The sequence below is a fragment of the Diaporthe batatas genome (genome assembly GCF_019321695.1).
Source record: "Diaporthe batatas strain CRI 302-4 chromosome Unknown Contig00001, whole genome shotgun sequence".
Taxonomy (NCBI): Eukaryota; Fungi; Ascomycota; class Sordariomycetes; order Diaporthales; family Diaporthaceae; genus Diaporthe; species Diaporthe batatas.
This window is the reverse complement of record NW_025408548.1, coordinates 177,827-197,276: the sequence shown is the minus strand read 5'-3', so window position 1 is coordinate 197,276 and position 19,450 is coordinate 177,827. Positions and strand designations below refer to the sequence as shown.

The following is a 19,450-nucleotide window of genomic DNA, read 5'->3' as shown; positions in this document are numbered from 1 at the left end:
ATATTCAACTATCGGTGTTTCTTGGCATCCCGCCCCGGTGTCATGCTCTCAAGGCTTGGCTCGGTGGGCTCCCACCGACTGATCTTGATTCGCTGCTCGTGCGGGTCCTTCATCGAGTCCGCGAGAGTGCGTGAACTTGCACAGCGCTTGCGGAGAGCCTGCTTGGCCCTGGATGCGGGAAAATTCAGGGAGTGCTGAGCCGTTGGAGTGTCTGCTCCGATATAGATTAATATCCGTCGCACAGTACTGCCTTGGTTTCAGCAGAGCCGCTGCACCCCTTATCCGATCATTGAGGAGGATATATGGCAGCCTTGCTGCTGACTGCTTAAGTCCCCTCGGCCCGGAACCGGGTTGGCAGAACCACACTCCAAGGACCCAATTGCGAGATACTACCCGCCCCAATAGGATCACATTTCCGCCCCCAACGAAATGATATCCACTCTGTGAAGAACTTCTTCCACGATTCCCCCCGCTCTCCCATCGGTGTTATTCGAATTCGAACACGAGCCACGCACGAGCAGCTCTATGAACACAATCAGCAGCCAACTGAAGGGACTTCAGGAGTCGTTGAGGCGTTCGCGAGCGAAGCTATCCCACCTTGGCAGTAAGTAAACAAGAGTGATCGAGGCAACGTTCGCTGGTAAACCATTCGCCATGTCATCTCCATCCGCCTTGGAAGACCGACCTGACTCGAGGCTTTTGATGAGCGCCCGCAAGGCCTCCGCCCAGTGCTTCGCGGTGATTTACGCAAAATCCAGTCCCGACATTCGCAAAGGCTTGGCCTGCAGAGCAAGTGCCATCCGCCGTCTTGGCGGGTGAGCAGGTGAGCGCGATAAGGCCCTAGCCCACGCCATCTGGTCCCGGCGAACAAAAGCCAAGCACGGGGCAAGGTCGACAATTGGAAAGTCTGTCCCCTGTCCGACTTCCGAAGTCCCTGATGAGCTTAGTACGATTAAGCATATTTCAGAAGTGCCGGGGCTGCTCCACAATGGCGCAGACGCCCTCGCGAACGTCTCTTGCAGTTGAGTCCAGGGAATAAGTGGATTGTGTCTGCGTACACAGTCCGCAGTGGTGGAAGTCGAGAAGAAACTAAATATCCGCCAATAAAATCTCGAGGGAGCAATACGAACAGACCTTGCACGCCGGCGATGTCCAATGTTGACGGTGGAGTCAGAGAAGAACTCGGTCCGATTTTCACATAATAAATAGCAGCTGTATTTGCTCAAACAAAAGCAGAATGGTTTGCGAACTCAGTGCTCCCAGTGTTCCATTGGTGACTGCGTGACCCAAGCTCTACCAGCAGCCTCGCCACAAACAGCTTCAGCATGCTTTTCTTCCCAACTCAACTCCTAGCCCTGGCGTCAGCCTTGCCCGTTGCCCTGGCATGCCTGGGCTACGAGGGCGGCGTCCCAGCGGCTACCACTACGCACTCGAACTCGGCTCCCATCAGGGTGAAGGCTGGAACGGTCTACGACTGCGGTTGGGCCAGGTATGATCGAGGCTCCGGCGCCTGTGGTGAGGGTGAAGGCGGTGATGCCGACGCCGTCTTCCTGGTTGAGGCTGGTGGAACGCTCCGAAACTGCATCATTGGCAAGAACCAACAAGAAGGAGTTCACTGCCTGGGGGCTTGCAACCTCGAATTCATCTGTAAGCTCATTCTCCAATTCATCGTCAACATTCCTTTGTGCCGCCGGACACTGGGTAGCTGTTGGGTGGCAGATTCAACCGGAGTACTAACTCTCTGTAGGGTTTGAGGATGTCTGTGAGGATGCCATCACAATCGTAAGATTCCCTCAATTCATCCCTTCCACGACACCGTGACAAATTGGGTCCCTGACCAACTATACAGAAAGGAGACAAAGCTGGCCAAGAGTCATGGATCGTGGGGGGTGGCGCATACCACGCTTCGGACAAGGTGGTTCAACACAACGGCTGCGGTACCGTGAACGTAAGTGCAAAATATGCCCTCGGCGTGGCTTGATTCTAACATTCAAATAGATCATCAACTTCTATGCTTCAGAGTAGGTCCACAAAGAGCCATTTCAGGTCCTCTTGCAGGCGACTAACCTAAAGCAGCTACGGCAAGGTCTACCGGTCGTGTGGAAACGTAAGAAGCCCATCGTGACCCCAACCGCAACTATAGCGGCGTCCCTTTACATTCACTAACCTTATGCAAATAGTGCTCTAGCCAATGCAAGCGCAACGTCTACATCGTAAGGACCATCACTATTCCTTAATACTCCCTACTCCTTGTGTTCTGGGATGTCCCAGAGGAAAAGGCAGATCAGACTCCATGGCGGATGACTAACAGGAAGCAGGAGGGCGTTACTGCCAGGAAGGGCGGCGGCAAGGCCGGCGACGTCTGCGGAATCAACGCCAACTACGGCGACACCTGCACGCTCAAGAACGTCTGCACTGTAAGCAAGATCTTGTCTCTCCCACGCCCTCAGTGACTCACACGCCTCCAGGACGCCTCCAGCCCTTGTGTGCTATACAATGGCTGCAACAACAGCTGCGAGCCGGCAAAGGTTGGAACTTGCTCGGGCTGAGCTTTATAGATTCGCCGGCACGGTTGTCATCGTGGTGGCGGGGATGGCACGGGGTATTCTTTTCCCGACGGCAAGATGTTTTGAGTAACAGCCGCAACCATACTGGAGACTTGGAGAATTGTGAACTGCTTTGGTAGAGCGGCTGTCTGAATATGATTTCGCTTGCACCATTTGACTTTGTGCCGTGCTGTGCCATTAATGAGTATCACATGGTAGAAGCCTGTGGCCGTACCAATAAGGCGGCTCGGGATATTCCACTGAGCTGAATGCTCGCGTGGGTGTCTTGGAGTCGACTTTCGAACGCTTAGTTTGAGATGCGTTGCTGAAGCCTTGGAGTTCTGGCGTGTCGGCTTTCTCCAATTGCTGTCCTGTCTCGTCCTGGCAATACCCCCCCCCCTATGGTTATGCGTATTACTACATTTCATCGTATTATTTTAGCTCACTAATAATGTGCAATGCATGAACTATGCATCCTGCAGCAAGCTGCAGTCACCTGAAAACCGGTGCGACAAGGGAACATGCGACGTAGATCAGAACTTGCCAGCACAAATCGGGACACTGCCGAATACCAAGTTTGAACACACAATGTTACAAACTCGCCCTTCAATAATTATCTCCCCATAAGGCTGGCCCAAAATCGTAGGACCCGATTATTCTAAGCGGAAACACAGATAATGCTCTTCGTATGGACTGTGTGTATTGGTTGAGTTCCTCTACTTAGCTGGAGCCATAATGACTGTACCCGAGCCATCAGTACAACAAGATAGTACTACTGGTACATCTTTCTAGACGAACACAGTATGTTTCACCATGCAATGCTTTAAAGTTCTGTGTTTAGTTGTATTTGTATCCTATAGGCTCGGCCACAAACAGATTTTCGAGAATCTGTGCTCCACCGAGACACCCGGTGTTTTACCACCATTTCTCGTCTTGCGGGTCAATGTATCGCCTTCTGCATATCGCATCGCGACCTTGAGTTGCTACTCTCTGCGGGTCAAAGAGTTGCTTCATGCTATGGTAGAGCGAGTTGCCTTTGTTATCCTGCGTAAATCTCCTCGTTCATTTTAGCATTCGACAATGAAGAAATGGCGAAAGACCGCCCGGGGGGGCTTGACATCACACATCGTTCACATTACCATATTGATCCGCCCCCGCGGCATGAGAGCAGCTTGGATTTTAACTGGCATACACAATTCCTGCAATATCTTTCTCAAACCATCACATCCAAGGCTTGTAAGCTATTGGTTCTCCAGGGATTGCGGGCTCTGTCAGTTGTTGACGAGTCGGAAAGCGCGACAAGTCACAAGTATGAGACCTATTGGAGGCAAGCCGATCAAGACTCCGGAATAGTTGTGTCACGATCGGGAATTTTTCTTCATCTTCGCTTTATAGACATCAGAAAGTCATCAATGCTGGTCTGTCTCATCATGCGTAGTTATCGAAGTAATTCTAACCCGAAGCATCATCATGGCGTTCAGAAGTGAAGCGGTATACTACTTTGCATATGGACGTCACTCACCGCTTGCATTAAGTCGTGCAGAATATACTTACAAGCGCCAAACCCGATTCTACCTGTTTTATGTCCGGCTTTCTCAATATGAAGCCATCACCCAGGTACTTGACCAAAGTAATGCACACGCACCTGTGCCATCACAGTCTGGTAGGACGCTGCAGATTTCAATGCTAAGAGCCCGGCTACAGTTACCTGTGAGCGTGTCCAGGCAAGATCAGATCAGGGGCACAGGGCGATGGACCGGTAGATACTGAGCAGCATTCCGGTACCATGCCCCTGGATGCCGGGCCTTGATCGCAGATAGCGTTTTCCCAATGATCCTTCTGTGCTCAAAGTCTCTGGGACTTCAGACACCCGAGCCGGTCAGCCAGATGGACGGGTGACGCCTTCTGTTTCAACCCTCCCATGCAATTCTAGCCTCACCAAGTAGGGCAGAGTTCAAGATTTTTCGGAACTCAGCCGATAATCTAGTTTGGGGTTCGCCCCTATTGACTGGACACCGTGTGTGTTTCTTTGGCCCGGGTCTGCGGCGACTCCGTAACCTTGGAGGCGCGTACGGCAAGTCTGGACGATCCTGTGGCAGAGATAAGGTTCAGCGGTCTGAACGTGAGGAACTTCAAACACGATCTCAAGTGCTGCATAGTTGCTGTTGGATTTGTATGCATATTGTGCCTGAAGAAGACGTGCTGCAGCGGGAAGTATCGTTCATAAGGGTTCGGCAAGGTCTCCGCGAGAAACGAGGCTTAAATTATGCTCGTGGCAACATTGAACGAGCACGTACAATAATAGCCTCTCATGAGCAAGTGCATGAGATGCTGCAAAAGCTGCAGCATCGCCATCGTCACCTGCATCGTCACGCTGCGTCTCCCCCGGGCCGAGGCCTCTACTTCAACCACTTCAAGTTCTGGAGCCGGGCATCGGCATTTCAAAACGTCCATGGCGATCCGCAATGCGACGAGTAGACTGTTTAACGTATCACCAGCGGATCTCGTCTGAAGAAAAGCGCCCAGATTACGCCTGGACATAGTATCTGCCCACTTTTGAGGCACGTATACTACCCCGCTCGTCCTCATTTCTGAGACGTTTACAGTAGCCGTGTTCGGATGGTGCTCGAACAGACGCTGGTGGCTATGCTCCATAAGGCCATAAGGGAGTCACCTGACCAGAATTATGCCCTGCTGACCGACACTGTTGTCATCGGCTGCCAGTGTCAGTGCCCACCGACGCCGCAGATCATCCCGGGGCCCCACACTCATCATGTGGAGAGGGAGGCTCTAATGTAATCAGCGTACAGGATTTGTTTGGGCCAGCTCCACCTCTGATGCATATCTTTGATGCGAGGTAGGCGACAAGATAATCTTCTACGCCCTCGGTATTAAATGTTCCAGAACCTAACTTGCACCCACACCCAGCGTAGCCTGCTGACACCATCAATAGCTCAAAAGGATGCAGCCATCTAAGCCATGACAGATAAAACGTCCGATCTCTCTCTTCCCCAAGAAAAAAAGCTTTGACTCCTGCGAATCATTCCCATGGCTTCGGAGTGTTAGAGGTCCTGCAGCGCTCGGCGGGGAGACCCAGGCCAGCCAGGCCAAGCTTAAAGGTTATCCGCGCGGGTGCGGCTGTTGTGAGACAGGCTACAGAACCTTGGCCGCTAACAGCGACGGCGCACGCGTGTTGCGGCGGCTTGCCCGTGCTGCCATGGTGTTTCAGGGCCCCGACAGTCAGTTCTCAACGGGGTGAGGAGACTGCAGTAGCGCGGCCCGTTGAGTGAAATATCCCGGCCGAAGCTCATGAGAAGCCAATGCCTCGACGTCAGTCCCACGCTAATTTAATGCGCGCTGCGAGCCTAGGCAAGCGTGGGGATGCAGGTGTGTTGGTATGCCACTTACCGACTGGGCCGGCGTTTTCTTCTAAGCCCCAGGGGTTCATCGGTCGGAGGGCAAGGACCTTTTGAACCGTACAGTTGAGATATAAGATGTGATGATATACGTACGAGACTCGCAGCCGTAGGTACTATAACCGGGATAGCTGCTGATATAATCGACCGACGAACCAGCTAGCTGCGTGGCATACTGCACAACTTGCACACGGGGATCGGAAATAGATCGGCCGAGAGCCACCTTGACATGGATGACCCACGGTCGAGATGCGCTCTTCCTGCGGTTGCTGTGGTATTTTCCCACTCAGGCTGCTGTGCAGATTTGTTGTTTTCCGCGCTCAGGACCGAGGGTCCTGCCCGACCTTGCCGACCTGCCAACAAGCCACGATCGCCATTTCCTTGGACATGTCTTCGCTAAGCGAGGCTCGCTTAGAGAGTGCTCCGCTGCCGGGAGCCCAGCCCCGTGTTCAGGGGGACGTGAGGGTCGACAGGGGGGCAAGCATTGGACGATGTCTGGCAGAGTCTAGCAGAGGAGATGTAGAGATCAGATAACTTTGTGCCAAGTCCTGCGGATTGTGGCGTCAAATGGTGCGAAGCTTCTCCGCATAAAACCCGTGCCTTCACGGAAAAAGCCGTGGGTAGTCGTGATAAGTCGCACGTGAAGGAATCCGTCCAAAACCTCAACTGTCTTGGAAGAATACATCACCGCAGAGGACGCAAGTGAACTCGTACCACAAATCAATTCATATCACCTTTCACAGCCTTCATTGGCTCGGTACTTGATTCCATGTCCATCGGACGAACCGGATAGCAGGGGTTCAATATCACTGCCGACTTCTGGACCCCTTTATTGCAAGAAGGGTCCTTGTTGTAGGTGCGCTTTGAAGGTGGCACGGCTGGCCGACTGGAAGAGGGTCTCGAGCCGTCGGCGGCTTGCGCATAACCGTTGCGCATACGCATTCCCACCATAGTATGGATGGAGGGACAGAAGGGGGAATAACTGGGCAACGGGGATTACGCTTTGATTAAAAAGCTCTGGCCCCCTACGGGCCCGGATTGTAAAACACTGATCCCCGATAGGCGGACAGGTCCAGGGACCCTCGCTAGGCCGGGCATTATCGCATAAAAGAGCCGCCTGCGTGCTGCAAATGTCATCTAAAGCAGTGGTACGATGGCTGCCGGAATGGGTGCCCCGGATTTCCTACCAGGTCTAAAATGTCCAATGGTTCCCGCAGTGGGGACTCGTCACGGGATTGATGCTACCACGAGCCGGCCAGCCACTCTGCCACCGCTGCCATGCCATCTCAATGTGGAGGCCGACAAGGTTTTCGTACTGCCGGCGTCCGTCCGGGTTCTGGGATTGGTCTGCGAGTCTGCCCTCCCGCGGAGGGAGGGCCCCTCCAGGCCCTCCCTCCAGCTCCCTCTGACAAGCCTCTCGCCAGAGAGGAAATAAGCGTTGGACATCTCGGCCCGCCTGTTGGTGTGCCACTGTTGCCTTCGGTGCCCCAAGCGCAAGACCGTGCGGCATCTCAAGTTCCTGCAAGGAGTAACGATGAACGCGTTAGTGTGGGCGATCAAATCGATCAGGTTTGGCCGGCTGGACGAGCATGCTTTAGCGGTATTTGCTACCCTGCGGCAACACAGGACCGTACAGCCTACATACTTGCGTGTGTGGACGTAGCAGGGGCTAAGAAGATTCGGCCAGCTTGTTCTTCTATTAGGAAGAAGCCGCCTGTCGTTCGTCCAGCCTGGCGTGGCCGTTCCGGTCTCCTGGCATCTCGACTTTTTGGTACTCGACAACAAGGGCATTGTCTGACCTGAACGACTGGTTCTTTTTGTTCACTAGCCCCAACAACATTACCAGAATCCCACGACGGTTCCGACGGCGTGATGGCGGCGCCTCAGTGGACCTTCAACTTGGTCGTGGGGACGTCAGTCGCGTTCTCGCTGATTGCGTGCACGGCTGTGGGTTTAAGGTTATACGCCCGAGTCCGTATAATCAAGCTGGCAAAGCACGACGATGCTGTGCTTATTCTTGCATTGGTGGGTCCTATATTCAAGTCGTTGCTATTTTCTCAGGGCTAATAATGATAATACGTGATAGATGGGAATGCTAGCATACAACATTTTCGTCTGCGCCCGTAAGCCCGAATCCCCCTCAACTCGAACCCAACATGAAAGTTTAAGACTGACCGACCACTCTTAGAATTACCACACGGACTAGGTCGCCATATACAGGAGGTTCCACTCCAAGACCTGTCCAAACTCCTCATGGTGAGTACAACTCCGCAGTCCAGGCAACAACCGCGCAGAGACCACAAAACTGACCACCACGCAATGTCTCTCAGTACTTATGGGCAAGCATTATTTGTTACGCCGTCGCGCTCGCCGCCATCAAGACCTCGATCCTACTCCAGTTCCTCCGATTTCTCGTCGGCACCAAGGTCACAGCAATCTGCTGGGTCATGGTTGTCGTGTGCGTATGCTACGGCATAGCCGGAGTCTTCGCCACAATCTTCTTTTGCATCCCGATCTCGGGATTCTGGAACCCCTCGCCCACAGACAAGTGCATCAGCAGAGAGGGCCTCTGGCTGGCCCATTCGGGCATCAACATCGTGACTGATGTTATCATCTTTCTCATCCCGGTCCCGACAGTCCTCAAACTGAGTAAGCTCTCGAGCCCACGCCCTACAGCCCGTACAAGGGTTGGACGCCTCAGATCGTTCACTAACGGGCACCAGATATGAACTCGAGACAAAAGATCGCGGTCATTGGTGTTTTCTGCGTCGGCATCATGTCAGTACCCATAAATCCCAAGATTAAGCCGGAGAAGCCTACTACCAGAGCACAGAATACTAACACCCGATACAGAGTCTGCCTGATTACCATGCTACGCCTCAACTCAATAATAACCATAGCCAGGACCTCAGACGCAACATGTAAGCAAGCACTCGCCCCCCCCCCCCCCAGACCGGCTTTATCCCACCACCGGCTGACATGCCCCCCCCAGTCGACAACGTCGCGGTGGCAGTGTGGAGCAACGCCGAGATGACGACGGCCATCTTCTGCGCGACGCTGAGCGGCATCAAGCCCTTTGTGCAGTGGGTCTCGACGCGCAGGTCGCCCTTCTCGCGCAAGTCGTACAGCTTCCAGATCCCGGGGACGCCCTTCAACTCGGGGAACCACCACCTCCGCCGGGGCTCCAAGATGATGACCCCGGGGGGCACGCTGGGGTCCGAGCCGAGCACCCTCAAGCTCAACACCACCACCAAGGACGAGGCGGAGGAGGAGGAGCGGCCCCGGGGGGCCGCGTCGTCGGACATTGAGCTGGGCTCGAATGTCGTATGAGCCAGGCGGGGCTGGGCTGGGCTGGACGGGCACGGGCACGGGCACGGGACGGGACGAGACTGGAACATGCATGATTGATTGATAGCTGATGAATATTGATGACAGCGGCTGTGATATTGGCGTTTATGGGTTGCATTTTTCTTTTGTCCCCCTTGTATGGCAGTCGCAAGCGACGGTACCAGCCTTTTCAAATTGTATTCTAGATAATGTTTAGACAGTCGTCTTCTCTCGTGTTGGGGCCGCGCCCAGGGCACCGGTCAAGTCAAGACTAATCTTCCAAGGTTTGATTAAGATCATGCCTCAAGGCTAAAATATGCCAACAACTTGAAATGGTCCTGGCACCTCAGCTCCTGTCTGAAGCAGACTTCCCGGCGACGTGATCAAAGTGGATTTGTTTCTGATTCTGGAATTATCCGAGGCCGTATGCGGTGCCCTTCACACGAGTGGTAAAAAGTGCGGTACGAGGCTGAGGGCACGTGCCCAGAGAGTTTTGTTACACTTTTATTATTGTCGTGTTTCTCATCATTCAAAAAAACTGGGTCTGCAAGCGCTTACGCCTCGGCACGTGTATGGAATACATACGGAACTAGGTAAGAACAGAACCACCACCTGCCAGCCGGCAACTGCAGCGTCTCCCCGTCCGACAAGCAGCGGCGGCGGCGGGGAGGACGGGGGAGAAGAGCCATGCATTCAGGTGGAGCTGAGTGGCCCTCGGACACGACAAGATTGGACCGGTCGAAACCCGGAGAGCAAGCAGGCAGGCAGGCCATGATGTGCGCATGCGCAAAGCACTGCCGGCTTTTTGCCTGCCTGGGTAGTTATAAGCCCCGGCAGATCTGCCAGAGTCGAGCGCGAGAAGGCGAGGACCAAGATCTACCTTGCCGAGACAAAGCGTGCTCGTCATCACAAGCGAGCTGTCAAGGCCGTGCATGGTAGATATTTCGCCTGCGCACGAGGACGGACGGCACATCCTTAAGCTAGTTCTGATGATGTGGAACGGGGCCTCGACGTATACGAACATGTCAATGCGTAACAGAGGCCAGTTATTTCTGAACACCGGGCTAGCAGGCCGCAATGTAAGCGTGCTCCTGACCGCTCCTCGTGACGCACATCCGACAGGGGTCAAGGTCAAGCTCTTAATTCAAAGGGTATATACGGCCAGGGCCCCGGCCAACAGCAAGCGACGCCAACGTCCAACACCGAGCTCTCACAAGCCTGTTCGTCCACCCGCCCGGGGGGCCCGCTCACGCAAGCGCGGCCGCAGCACCCCAGAGCTCCTCGTCATCAGGCCCGTACTCGGCGTCGTCCCCGGCGCCGGCGAGACCATGACCATGACCACCACCCCCAGGGGCAAGGGCAGGGGCGGGCACGGGCACCTCGATGCTCCCGAGCCCCTCGAGCACGCGCCTCGCCTTGTCGGTGACGGCGTTGACGGCGGCGGTCTCGGCGCGGACCTGGTCGAGGCGGGTCTGCATGGTCTGGATGAGGCTCTCGCGGGCCTGGTGGGGCCGGTACTCGTTGATGCCGTGGTGCATGTTGAGCAGGATGGTCTGGATGTCGGCGGCCTTGTCGAGGATGGCGTCCGGGTTGATGCTGGCGGCGCCGATGAGCTCGAGGAAGTTGAGCAGGACCGATTTCGCGAGGCGCTTGAGGTTCAGGGCGCGCTCGCGGTTGTTGGCGTCTGAGGAGTGGCGGATGGGCTGGGGCTGGGACTGGGACTGGGACTGGGTGGTGCTGGGGGCTAGGCGGGGCACGCCCATCTCCTCGAGGGTGGGTAGTTCATCTTTGAGCTAGGGAGGTGGTGGTCAGTATTTGTGAGATTATATGGGAATCAGGGAATAGCTGGCTGTGCCGAGGAAAGACTCACCGTGAAGCGGTCGCCGTAGAGCTTCCAGGCGCCGTCGGCGGGCTCGGGTGGCGGCTGCAGGTGTCTGAGGTCCTCTGGGAGGTCGGGAATGAGGACTATGGCCTGTTCGGCGGCAGCTCCTGGGTGCTCGTCCCGCCATTTCTTGGTCAGGTCATCGTAGCGAGATATGTTGTCGGGCGTGAAGTCGCGCCAGAGGAAGTCGGGCGGGTTGGGATAGGTCGATGAGATGTTTGGCGGCTGGTGCTGTGCCGGGTCTGCCATGGTGTCGCCGGCCTGGCTGGCTTGGAAGCAAGGGTGCTGAGGGTGCTGAGGGTGGTGGCTGGTGGAGACGAGGCTGAGATGGGGGCCGAGGTCGAGTTTGGGTTGCGACGGAGGAGGAGAGACTGCGTTTTGTGTCACCGTTCCCACGAGGGAGGTCGAGGTTCCTGCAGTTGGCGATCCATGCGACCGTCAGACAGGCAATGGGATGTGTTCTGTTCAATTCTCTGCCATCGACCGTCAAGACCTGGCCATTGTTGGGGATGAGATCAACAGGTGGAAAGGGAAAGCTGTGAGTGAGTGAGCGAATGAGTGAGTGAGTGAGAGAGTGACGTTCTAAAACGGCAGCCGTGCGGCAAAACTGCCTGCCGAGACCGTTTTGCGGTCCGGCGGGAGGCTAGGCCCTCCGTAAAATGGCCCAAGCTACCTAGGTACCCTTGTGCGGACTCCACTTTTGGTCTGCTGCCCTGCCGAGCTCCCAAGACTGGCTGGACATGGAAGGGCCCAGGACAAAAAGAAGTCGAGACACTATCAATAACTGCCAGAGGGGCATCTCAGCATCGCAAGTCACCAGCCACAGGCCCAGGCAACCAACTGCCAATGGACATCAATCCTGACCGACTGACTCCTTGCAATTGAATTCGTTACTGGACCAACGTGGGGGGTTAAGAGAAGAGAGCCAGTGACGTGACGACTCCATCAATCACTGCGTGCGACTCGACTCGAACTCAATCACCCTCCACCTACATACCTCCCCTCGACCTGCGAGCCTGCGACCGTCCACGCCCAACGATCCATCCTCCCACACACGAGCCTCGAGCCTCAAAAATGTCCGACACCCGCTCCCTCCTGCGCCAGCAGCGCACCGCCCGCCGCATAACCCACCCCCACGCATCCTACGCCGACTCGGGCAAGCTGACATGCACCGTCTGCCGCGAGACCCTCAGGACCGACGCCCTCTGGGACGCCCACGCCCGCAGCGCCCCCCACCGCCAGCGCCTCCTGGCCCAGCAGCAAAAGGCCAGGCAACAACAAGGAGGTGGTGGTGGTGGTGGTGGTGGTGGTGGCAGGCACGCCAATGACGGTGCGAGCGGGCCCGAAAAGTCTAAATCCGGCAGCACGGACACCCCGAGCGACGAGGCCCTCCTGGCACAGATCATTGGCGGCGGGGTAGGGGCAGGCGCAGGCGCAGAGGGCGGGCAAAAGCGTAAACACGCCGATGTCGTCGACTCCGACGTGGACATGGAGGACGCCGCAGGCGACGAGGACGAGGCAGAAGACAGCATACGCAAGAAAAGAAGCAGGCAGGACATGGCCTCGCCCGCAGCGCCCACCGCAACAACAACCAGCAATGGCAAGAAGACCCCGCCCGCCTCGTCCTCCACGTCCTCCTCCGCCGCCACGCCCCCGGGCCTCTCGCGCCGCACCTCAGGGACCCCGTCGCACGGCGTCGAGCTGCAGATCCCCTCGCGGCCCGCGACCCCCAACGCCGCGAACGGGACGACGACGACGACGTCGTCTTCGGGGGCAGGAGGTGGAGGAGGGTCGACACCGAGGACACCGGCGGGGGCGGCGGGCCCGACCCGGCGGAGCCCGCTCATACCGCAGCAGGAGGGGGGCTCCATGCCGCCGTCGGTCACGTCCGCGCCGAGGATGGCCTCGTTCGTGACGCCAGCAGCAACACAACAACCCGAACCCGCGGGGACGACAGCAACAGCGGCTACCACCACGACGACAACTGCCGCAGAGGAAGAAGACGAGGACTGGGCCGCCTTCGAGGCCGAGGTCGTCAACGCCCCTCCCCCAACCACATCAACAACAAAACCCAACACCACAGCAGCAGCAGCAGCAGCAGCAGCAGCAGCATACTCCCACGACGCGGTGATAGCCGCCGCGCCCCTGACGGCCGCCCAGGTGGCCGCCAGGACGCGCGAGGCCGAGGCCGAGTCGCGCCGCGCGCGCGCCGACGCCGAGGAGGCCCGCGTCAAGGACGACAAGGAGGAGGCCGCGCGCGCGCTGGAGGACGAGTTCGAGGAGATGGAGGAGCTCGAGGCCCGCGTGCGGCGGCTCAAGGAGAAGAGGGAGGCTATCCGGCGGGGGAGCGTGCCTGCTGCTGCTGCTGCTGCTGCTGCTGGCGTACAGGCGGTGGGCACTGGTGGTGGTGAGGGCGCGGGTATGCCTGCGGGCACATCTGGGGTTGGGGCCGGACGGGCGGGGGATGAGGAGGACGAGGACGAGGAGGACGAGGACGAGGATGGCGAAGAGGACGATGACTGGGCGGGATTCAGGTTCAAAGCGTGAGGGGTGGGTTTGGCGTGGCCATTGTCTGTTTGTTCGTAAGGGGGGAAAAGCATTGCATGCATATGGTCTGGCGACGGCAGGGAGGCTCAAGAGGATAGCATATCCATTTCATTTAGGTCGAGGAAAAGGGCCGTCCGTCGTCAACCAACATCGGCGCTGGAGGGTCAAAGGAACATACTGCTGTTTGAACGTGTTTCTTCGAATCATACACACACACATGCTACTGTACTGTACAACAGACAAACATATCCTATGCGCCGGCCCCATATGCTGCGTAGTTGGCCTGACTTGGCCTGACTTGACCTGCCATTTCATTGCTCGCCAACCCCGTGGGACGAGGCGAGCCAGGCCTGGGAAGCCTCGAAACAAAACACCGCGGCTTCCCTGCCCCCTTTCCCAGATCAGTTCTGGTTGGACAAAGGTAATGACACCCGGCCGGCCGGCTGATGCTTCGCACTATTCCATCATCGCATGCAACTGACACTGACATGAGCCAAAAACACCGTCCAGCAGTAGTAGTTCTGTCTACCCGTGTGATTGAAAGCCTGTCGCTCGCCCAAGGCACGCGTATGATGCCAACAGAAAACAGGAGAGAAGAGAAGAAACGCCACCCATGCCAGAGCGCCATGTTGAAACCAGCTCATCCATCATCATGTCATATCATATCATCTCACCTTATCTCATCACGGATCATCCCCACCCAGCCCATACTTACTCCACACTTGACTGACTTACTTGCCCTCGTCCTCCTCCCTCGCCTTACCGCCGTCAAATAGGCAGCACAACGGGCTTCTCAGCCGGCCTCGACCTCGCCCCGTCCCACCCGCTCCCAGAACCGCCGCAGCCGCCACACGCGGCCGACGCCGCTCCGCTCCTGCCACCGCCGCCGGTCCTCGGCCTTCTCGCGCCACCGCCGCTCCCACACCCCGCCGACCCACCGCCGCATGCCGTCGCGCACCTGCTCGCGCTCGACGGCCCGCCGCTTGGCCACCAGCGCCGGCGCCACGGCTGAGGACCCGCCGAAGGGCACGCACTCCGGCGGCAGCACCGCCCGCGCGACCAGCGCCTCGGGCGCCGGGCGCGCCGCCAGCCGCCGCGACAGCCGGATCGCCGTCAGCGAGCGCGCGAGCCGCCGCGACACCACCGTCGTGTTGGTCAGGAAGATGGAGCGCCGGATCAGCTCCGTCAGCGTCGGGCGCGACGGGCTCGTCAGCAGTGGCGGGAGCGCCGTGCGCGCCTGCCGGAGGCGGAGGCGGTGGACGATCGGGGCCAGGGCCAGCGAGCGGAACTGGTGGGATGTCTGGGCCGAGGCGGTGGTCAGCTGAGGCGTGGGACAAGCAGTGGATAGGTGCTGTGCTGTGATGGGTGGGGCGAAAGCAGTAGCACAGACAAAGAGTTTGGGTGCGTTTCCACGGGGACACTCTCCCCCGGAACAAGCGCATGAACACACGGGTTTGCAGTGATCTAGCAAGCACAAGCAGACGGTGAAGGGATCCGAAGCAATACGGGTACCCTCCGGGGAACGCAAGCAAGCACTGTCACGTCCAGGTTAGAATTGACATGCACTCACCCTCGAGGTGGCCAGCAGATCAGAAACATCCAGGAAGCTCAAGACGTGTAGCAGGACCTCGTTCGGAAGATCGGCCAGCGTCACCACCCTGGCGTCACGCCCAGGAGGACACAGGAGGGGACCGCCCTGGTATTTCGAGCCGGGGATCAGGGTACAGCCCGCCTCCCAGGGCGCATCACCATCGGCGAGCGCGGGCGGGTGCCAGTCCATAGCCTGTGGGTACGCAGCATCACCACCACCTCCTCCTCCTCCTTCTTCTCCTCCTCGTCCTCTAACGTCCGGTTCTTGACCGTCACCCCTCTCGCCCGAGTGCCCGCAAGGGGGTCGTGGTGGTGATATCAGTGGAGCCGGTTGGGCAGCGGCGGCCGTGGCAGGGGTAGATGCTGTCGAGGAGGGAGGAGTGCTGGTGGCAGGCAGAGGAGGCACGGGTGGTCCGATGGGCGCGGAAGGTTGCCGCGGGCGCTGTGGCGGCGGGGAAGTGTGGTCGCTGGCAGCACAGCAGGCGGAGCAGGCCCTCGTGCGTTTGGGGGCGGGATCTGGGGGCTCGGCAGGCGTGGTGGTGACCGGTGAGAGGGCGTCGGGCTGGGTCGTGGGCCATGGCAGGTGTGTGGATAGGGTGAGGTGGCTTGCCTGGCGGGCCAGCTGTGTGGACTGTGTATCGTCGTGTGGCAGCACCGTTCCTGCAGTAGCAAGGGTTGGCGAGGCGGAAGCCGGTTGGGAGCAGAGGGGAGTCTGCTGCGAGTCCATGTCCCTCACCGTTGGGTACCGAGGCTTGCGCTGTGTGATGGGGCACACTATGGCTGTCGGCTGCAGCGCGGTTTCGTCAGGTGCCGAGAGGGATGGATACTCGGGAAGACTTCAGTCGATCGGTCAGTCAGTCAGTCAGGCAGGCAGGCAGGCAGGCGGGCAGGCAGGCAGGCAGCAGGCAGGCAGGCAGCTCAGCTCGTCCTGTTCCGCATGTGGGCGCGCCTCGGGCATGGGCGTCACGAACGCAGGTACGGTACGGTACGGCGGATGTGTGTCGAGAATGCTGCGGGTCGCAGGGCAGGGAAAGGCAGGGCCACAGGGCCACAGGGCCAATAGAGTGGACAGCCGGCGTGGGCCGGCGTATGGGACGGATGCGACGCGTGGGACGGAAGAGGTAAGTCAAGTCGATGGTTGAATATCAAGATTGAGGACGGCTGGGCGGCTAAAAGGTGACAGGTCACGGCCGAGTCGGCCACGGGTGGATTGCGGGCTTTTGCCGATATTTCGATCAAGGATCACACAGCCGAAGACGGACGGGACTGAGAAAAATCCTCGAATGGAGAGAGAGAGGCCTGCGGGTTCGTTGTTAGCCTGGACCACAGCTGTTGGCACTGACCAGACGGGCCGAGGCCACGAGGAGAGAGAGGAACATCAGGACGAGCGGCAACGATGGGACACGAGGCGCGATGGCACACGAACCTAGCGCCCAAGTCACCCGGCCGGAAACAGGTACGCGCGTGCAGATGGGCTCTGAGCTAATAGCTCCTAAGGTAGTCGGTAGGGACGACGGGGGCGATGCCCTTCTGAGGTGGGACAAGTCGAGCCTTGGAGGGGTGGGTGGGGTGTTATTGGACTGGGTATCTGTCTAGGTATCGTGGTATTGTTGCTGTCTATAGTCTGGGTGCCCAAAGGTGGAACGAGGCAGATAGAGAGAGAGAGAGGAGAGAGAGACAGAGAGAGAAGAAATGCAGGTTGAGGGAACCGAGATGATTGATCGTTAACACATGTCAGAAGCTAAGTCATGAGGATGAGGAGGAGCCCTTGTGTGTCGTAGGAGTTGTTCATCGGTCATTTCAGGTCATCCAGGTGGGTCATAGGACGGGTCAGGTGATAGCTGTGAGGTGTTGTGTCTGGTGTGGTGTGGTGTTTTGTGTGCGAGAGTGTCTGGTTTGCGTGTGCTCGCGGTTAGGCAACTCTCGTCGGCAGGAGCTGCTTGCCGTTTCCTGTTCGTCACGGTGGCAGGTGGTGAGTGAGTGAAGTGAGGACGTTGGGACGGGACGGCTGAGACGAGACACTGCCCGTTGCGTTGCGTCACGTCTCCAGGGGACAGGGGCCAGGTCCGTTTCGATCTCGCCAATCGTTACATCGGTACGTACCTGGGTTGGCTGGTCGCAGTGGTCTGGCGCGCAATGTACTTTGTACCTCCCTCTCCCCAAACCCCCCACACACACCCGGTGAGCCACATGGAGAGAGGACGGGCGGGGTTCAGGTGAGAGAGGGAGAGAGAGAAAGAGAGAAAGAGCACGACTGTTTCGGTCACTTTTCATCGAGACTAGACTCCAATATGCACATCTGCATGACAACTCATCATCTCGCCGCCTTGCATCGAGGGTTTCTGTCGGGGACTGTGTAGCCTGGCCCAAGCTGCTAGGTTCCATTCTCAGGCCGTCCCGTCCGCATTTGTGCCACGTACCGCCGTATTTGGAAGGCCAAGGGGTCTCTTCCCTGTCCCTCCCTGTTCTGGCACCTTCCCCAGTCCGGGTCGCTTTGGTGACAGCCCGCAGGGGACTTTTGGGGACTTTCGGGTGAGGGGGGGCCACTCGATGTGGGCACGGACGAAATTAAGAGGTGGGGCAGGCCATGCCCATATGACGCTGCGGGGTAATGTGTAGGCACTGACTGTACGTACTGTGTTGGGGTGGACTCGACTGACTGCACTGCACTCCACAATACATCCCCAAGTCGGGCATCACACAACGCTCATTCAAGGTTTGTAAGGCATTGACACCATGTGCATTGAGGCAGTCAGTCAGGTCAGTCAATCTACATATGTACCTAAGTATAGTGCCGTCTTGATAGTCTTTACTGTATGTATCTAAAGTATGTATCTATGTATGTCTGCAAGGTGTGTGAGAGTGTGATTGATATGTGATATGGAATGACAATACATCTCTCCCTACTGGGCAGTGTGCCTGTCCTCTGTTCGGCCGATACACAACAATCTGCACCTCCTTCTTATTAGTCTAGTTCATCGTACATCGTGGCTTAGTCTACTTCTCCCGTGCCGTCCCCCGCCGTCCGACGTCTCATCTCATCTTACCCGTCGCCCACAACACCCACGCCAGCCACCAGATGTGCTGCCCACCCTCCTTCCAGTTACACAACATCTACATCGGACCGTTGAACAATGTATGGTCTCCCGCCTCGTCCCGCAGGTGTCAGTAAGTCAGCTTATCAGTCAAGTGATTTGGCCCCCTTTCTTTCTAGTTGTTTTCTCAACTTGATGAGTGAGCACTTTATGTAATTTGTCCTCGGTGGTTCGCCGTGAAGCCACATGCATATGCACATATGTATACGCCCAGATCGGCATTTTGTTATCACTGTCGTGATCAAGGACGAGAACGGCACTTTCGAACTCTGTAGGTAGCCCACCCTAGCTAGACCTGGTACTGATATGCATCTTTCAGCATTCCCATACACAGGCCAACCACCTGCACGACCAGCCTACCGTCCCCACAAGTGCATGTCTTCGACAGGGTGACAAATCACCTTTATCCGTCTGCAAGACATGTTTTCCCTGCCCCATGCCCTGCCAGGCCCGGGTCTCCCATGTCTAGGGTTGCTGCCAGTCTGCCTGGCTGCCTTACTCCAGGGCTGCGCAGCCCCGCCGGTCTGCCTTGTTTCTCCCATGTCACACGAGGCTCCATGGCTGGCTGGCTGGCCACTTACTCACGCCATCTGATATCAACTTGCACTTTCTCCCGCACACCATCGACTAAAAAATACATGTACTCACTCTCTGCCACCCATCCATCCAGTTCTGTCACTTCTCACCTTTCCCCTTTCCCTTCCCTCCCAAGCCTCAGCCGCGAATGGAGCCGAGCTTTACTTGCTCACCCAAGATTGTCCATTGGCATGCCGCCCTGCCTGACAGCCTCTTCACCGACGTCGTATCGCGTGCCCGACCGTCGTTTCACACTCACTCACTCACTCCTTCGGCCATGCCCGTCACAAACATGTCTTCCTTTTTGGCTGACACAATGATTGCTGCCATGTGCTGTGTGTACACACACGCCTGCCCACCCACTCGGGGATGCAATTCGTGCGACTCAAGCTATCCCTGACCAGTTGAGTGAGTGAGTGGGCTCCGGCCCCGGGCCAATGACAACTGACCCTTGGTTGGAAACCCGGCTCG

General features: G+C 57.5%; 5 protein-coding genes across 5 annotated transcripts; 3 read left to right on the top strand and 2 right to left on the bottom strand.

Annotated features, from left to right (window-relative positions):
- Positions 1 to 1,325: 1,325 nt before the first annotated feature.
- On the top strand, positions 1,326 to 2,549 carry KVR01_000076 (uncharacterized protein; the record flags this gene model as incomplete). Its single annotated transcript, XM_044783364.1, has 8 exons — positions 1,326 to 1,647; positions 1,748 to 1,782; positions 1,850 to 1,948; positions 1,999 to 2,021; positions 2,077 to 2,107; positions 2,181 to 2,213; positions 2,319 to 2,417; positions 2,469 to 2,549. 8 exons carry the CDS (start codon positions 1,326 to 1,328, stop codon positions 2,547 to 2,549), a joined length of 723 nt encoding a protein of 240 aa, XP_044650025.1.
- A 5,860-nt stretch (positions 2,550 to 8,409) lies between these two features.
- On the top strand, positions 8,410 to 9,292 carry KVR01_000034 (uncharacterized protein; the record flags this gene model as incomplete). Its single annotated transcript, XM_044786788.1, has 4 exons — positions 8,410 to 8,611; positions 8,686 to 8,740; positions 8,816 to 8,883; positions 8,955 to 9,292. The coding sequence occupies 4 exons, from the start codon at positions 8,410 to 8,412 to the stop codon at positions 9,290 to 9,292; spliced, it is 663 nt and encodes a 220-aa protein (XP_044649983.1).
- KVR01_001000 (mediator complex subunit MED7) lies at positions 8,972 to 11,724 on the bottom strand. The gene is made up of 2 exons (XM_044794668.1): positions 11,160 to 11,724; positions 8,972 to 11,082 (listed from the first exon to the last, which is right to left on the bottom strand). The coding sequence occupies exons 1-2, from the start codon at positions 11,418 to 11,420 to the stop codon at positions 10,537 to 10,539; spliced, it is 807 nt and encodes a 268-aa protein (XP_044650949.1). The 5' UTR covers positions 11,421 to 11,724; the 3' UTR covers positions 8,972 to 10,536.
- A 157-nt stretch (positions 11,725 to 11,881) lies between these two features.
- Positions 11,882 to 13,718, top strand: KVR01_000093 (uncharacterized protein; the record flags this gene model as incomplete). Its single annotated transcript, XM_044793441.1, has 1 exon — positions 11,882 to 13,718. The coding sequence occupies exon 1, from the start codon at positions 12,246 to 12,248 to the stop codon at positions 13,716 to 13,718; it is 1,473 nt and encodes a 490-aa protein (XP_044650042.1). The 5' UTR covers positions 11,882 to 12,245.
- KVR01_000397 (uncharacterized protein) lies at positions 13,392 to 17,457 on the bottom strand. The gene is made up of 3 exons (XM_044788915.1): positions 17,412 to 17,457; positions 15,289 to 17,258; positions 13,392 to 15,018 (listed from the first exon to the last, which is right to left on the bottom strand). Exons 2-3 carry the CDS (start codon positions 16,033 to 16,035, stop codon positions 14,512 to 14,514), a joined length of 1,254 nt encoding a protein of 417 aa, XP_044650346.1. The 5' UTR covers positions 16,036 to 17,258; positions 17,412 to 17,457; the 3' UTR covers positions 13,392 to 14,511.
- Positions 17,458 to 19,450: the final 1,993 nt, after the last annotated feature.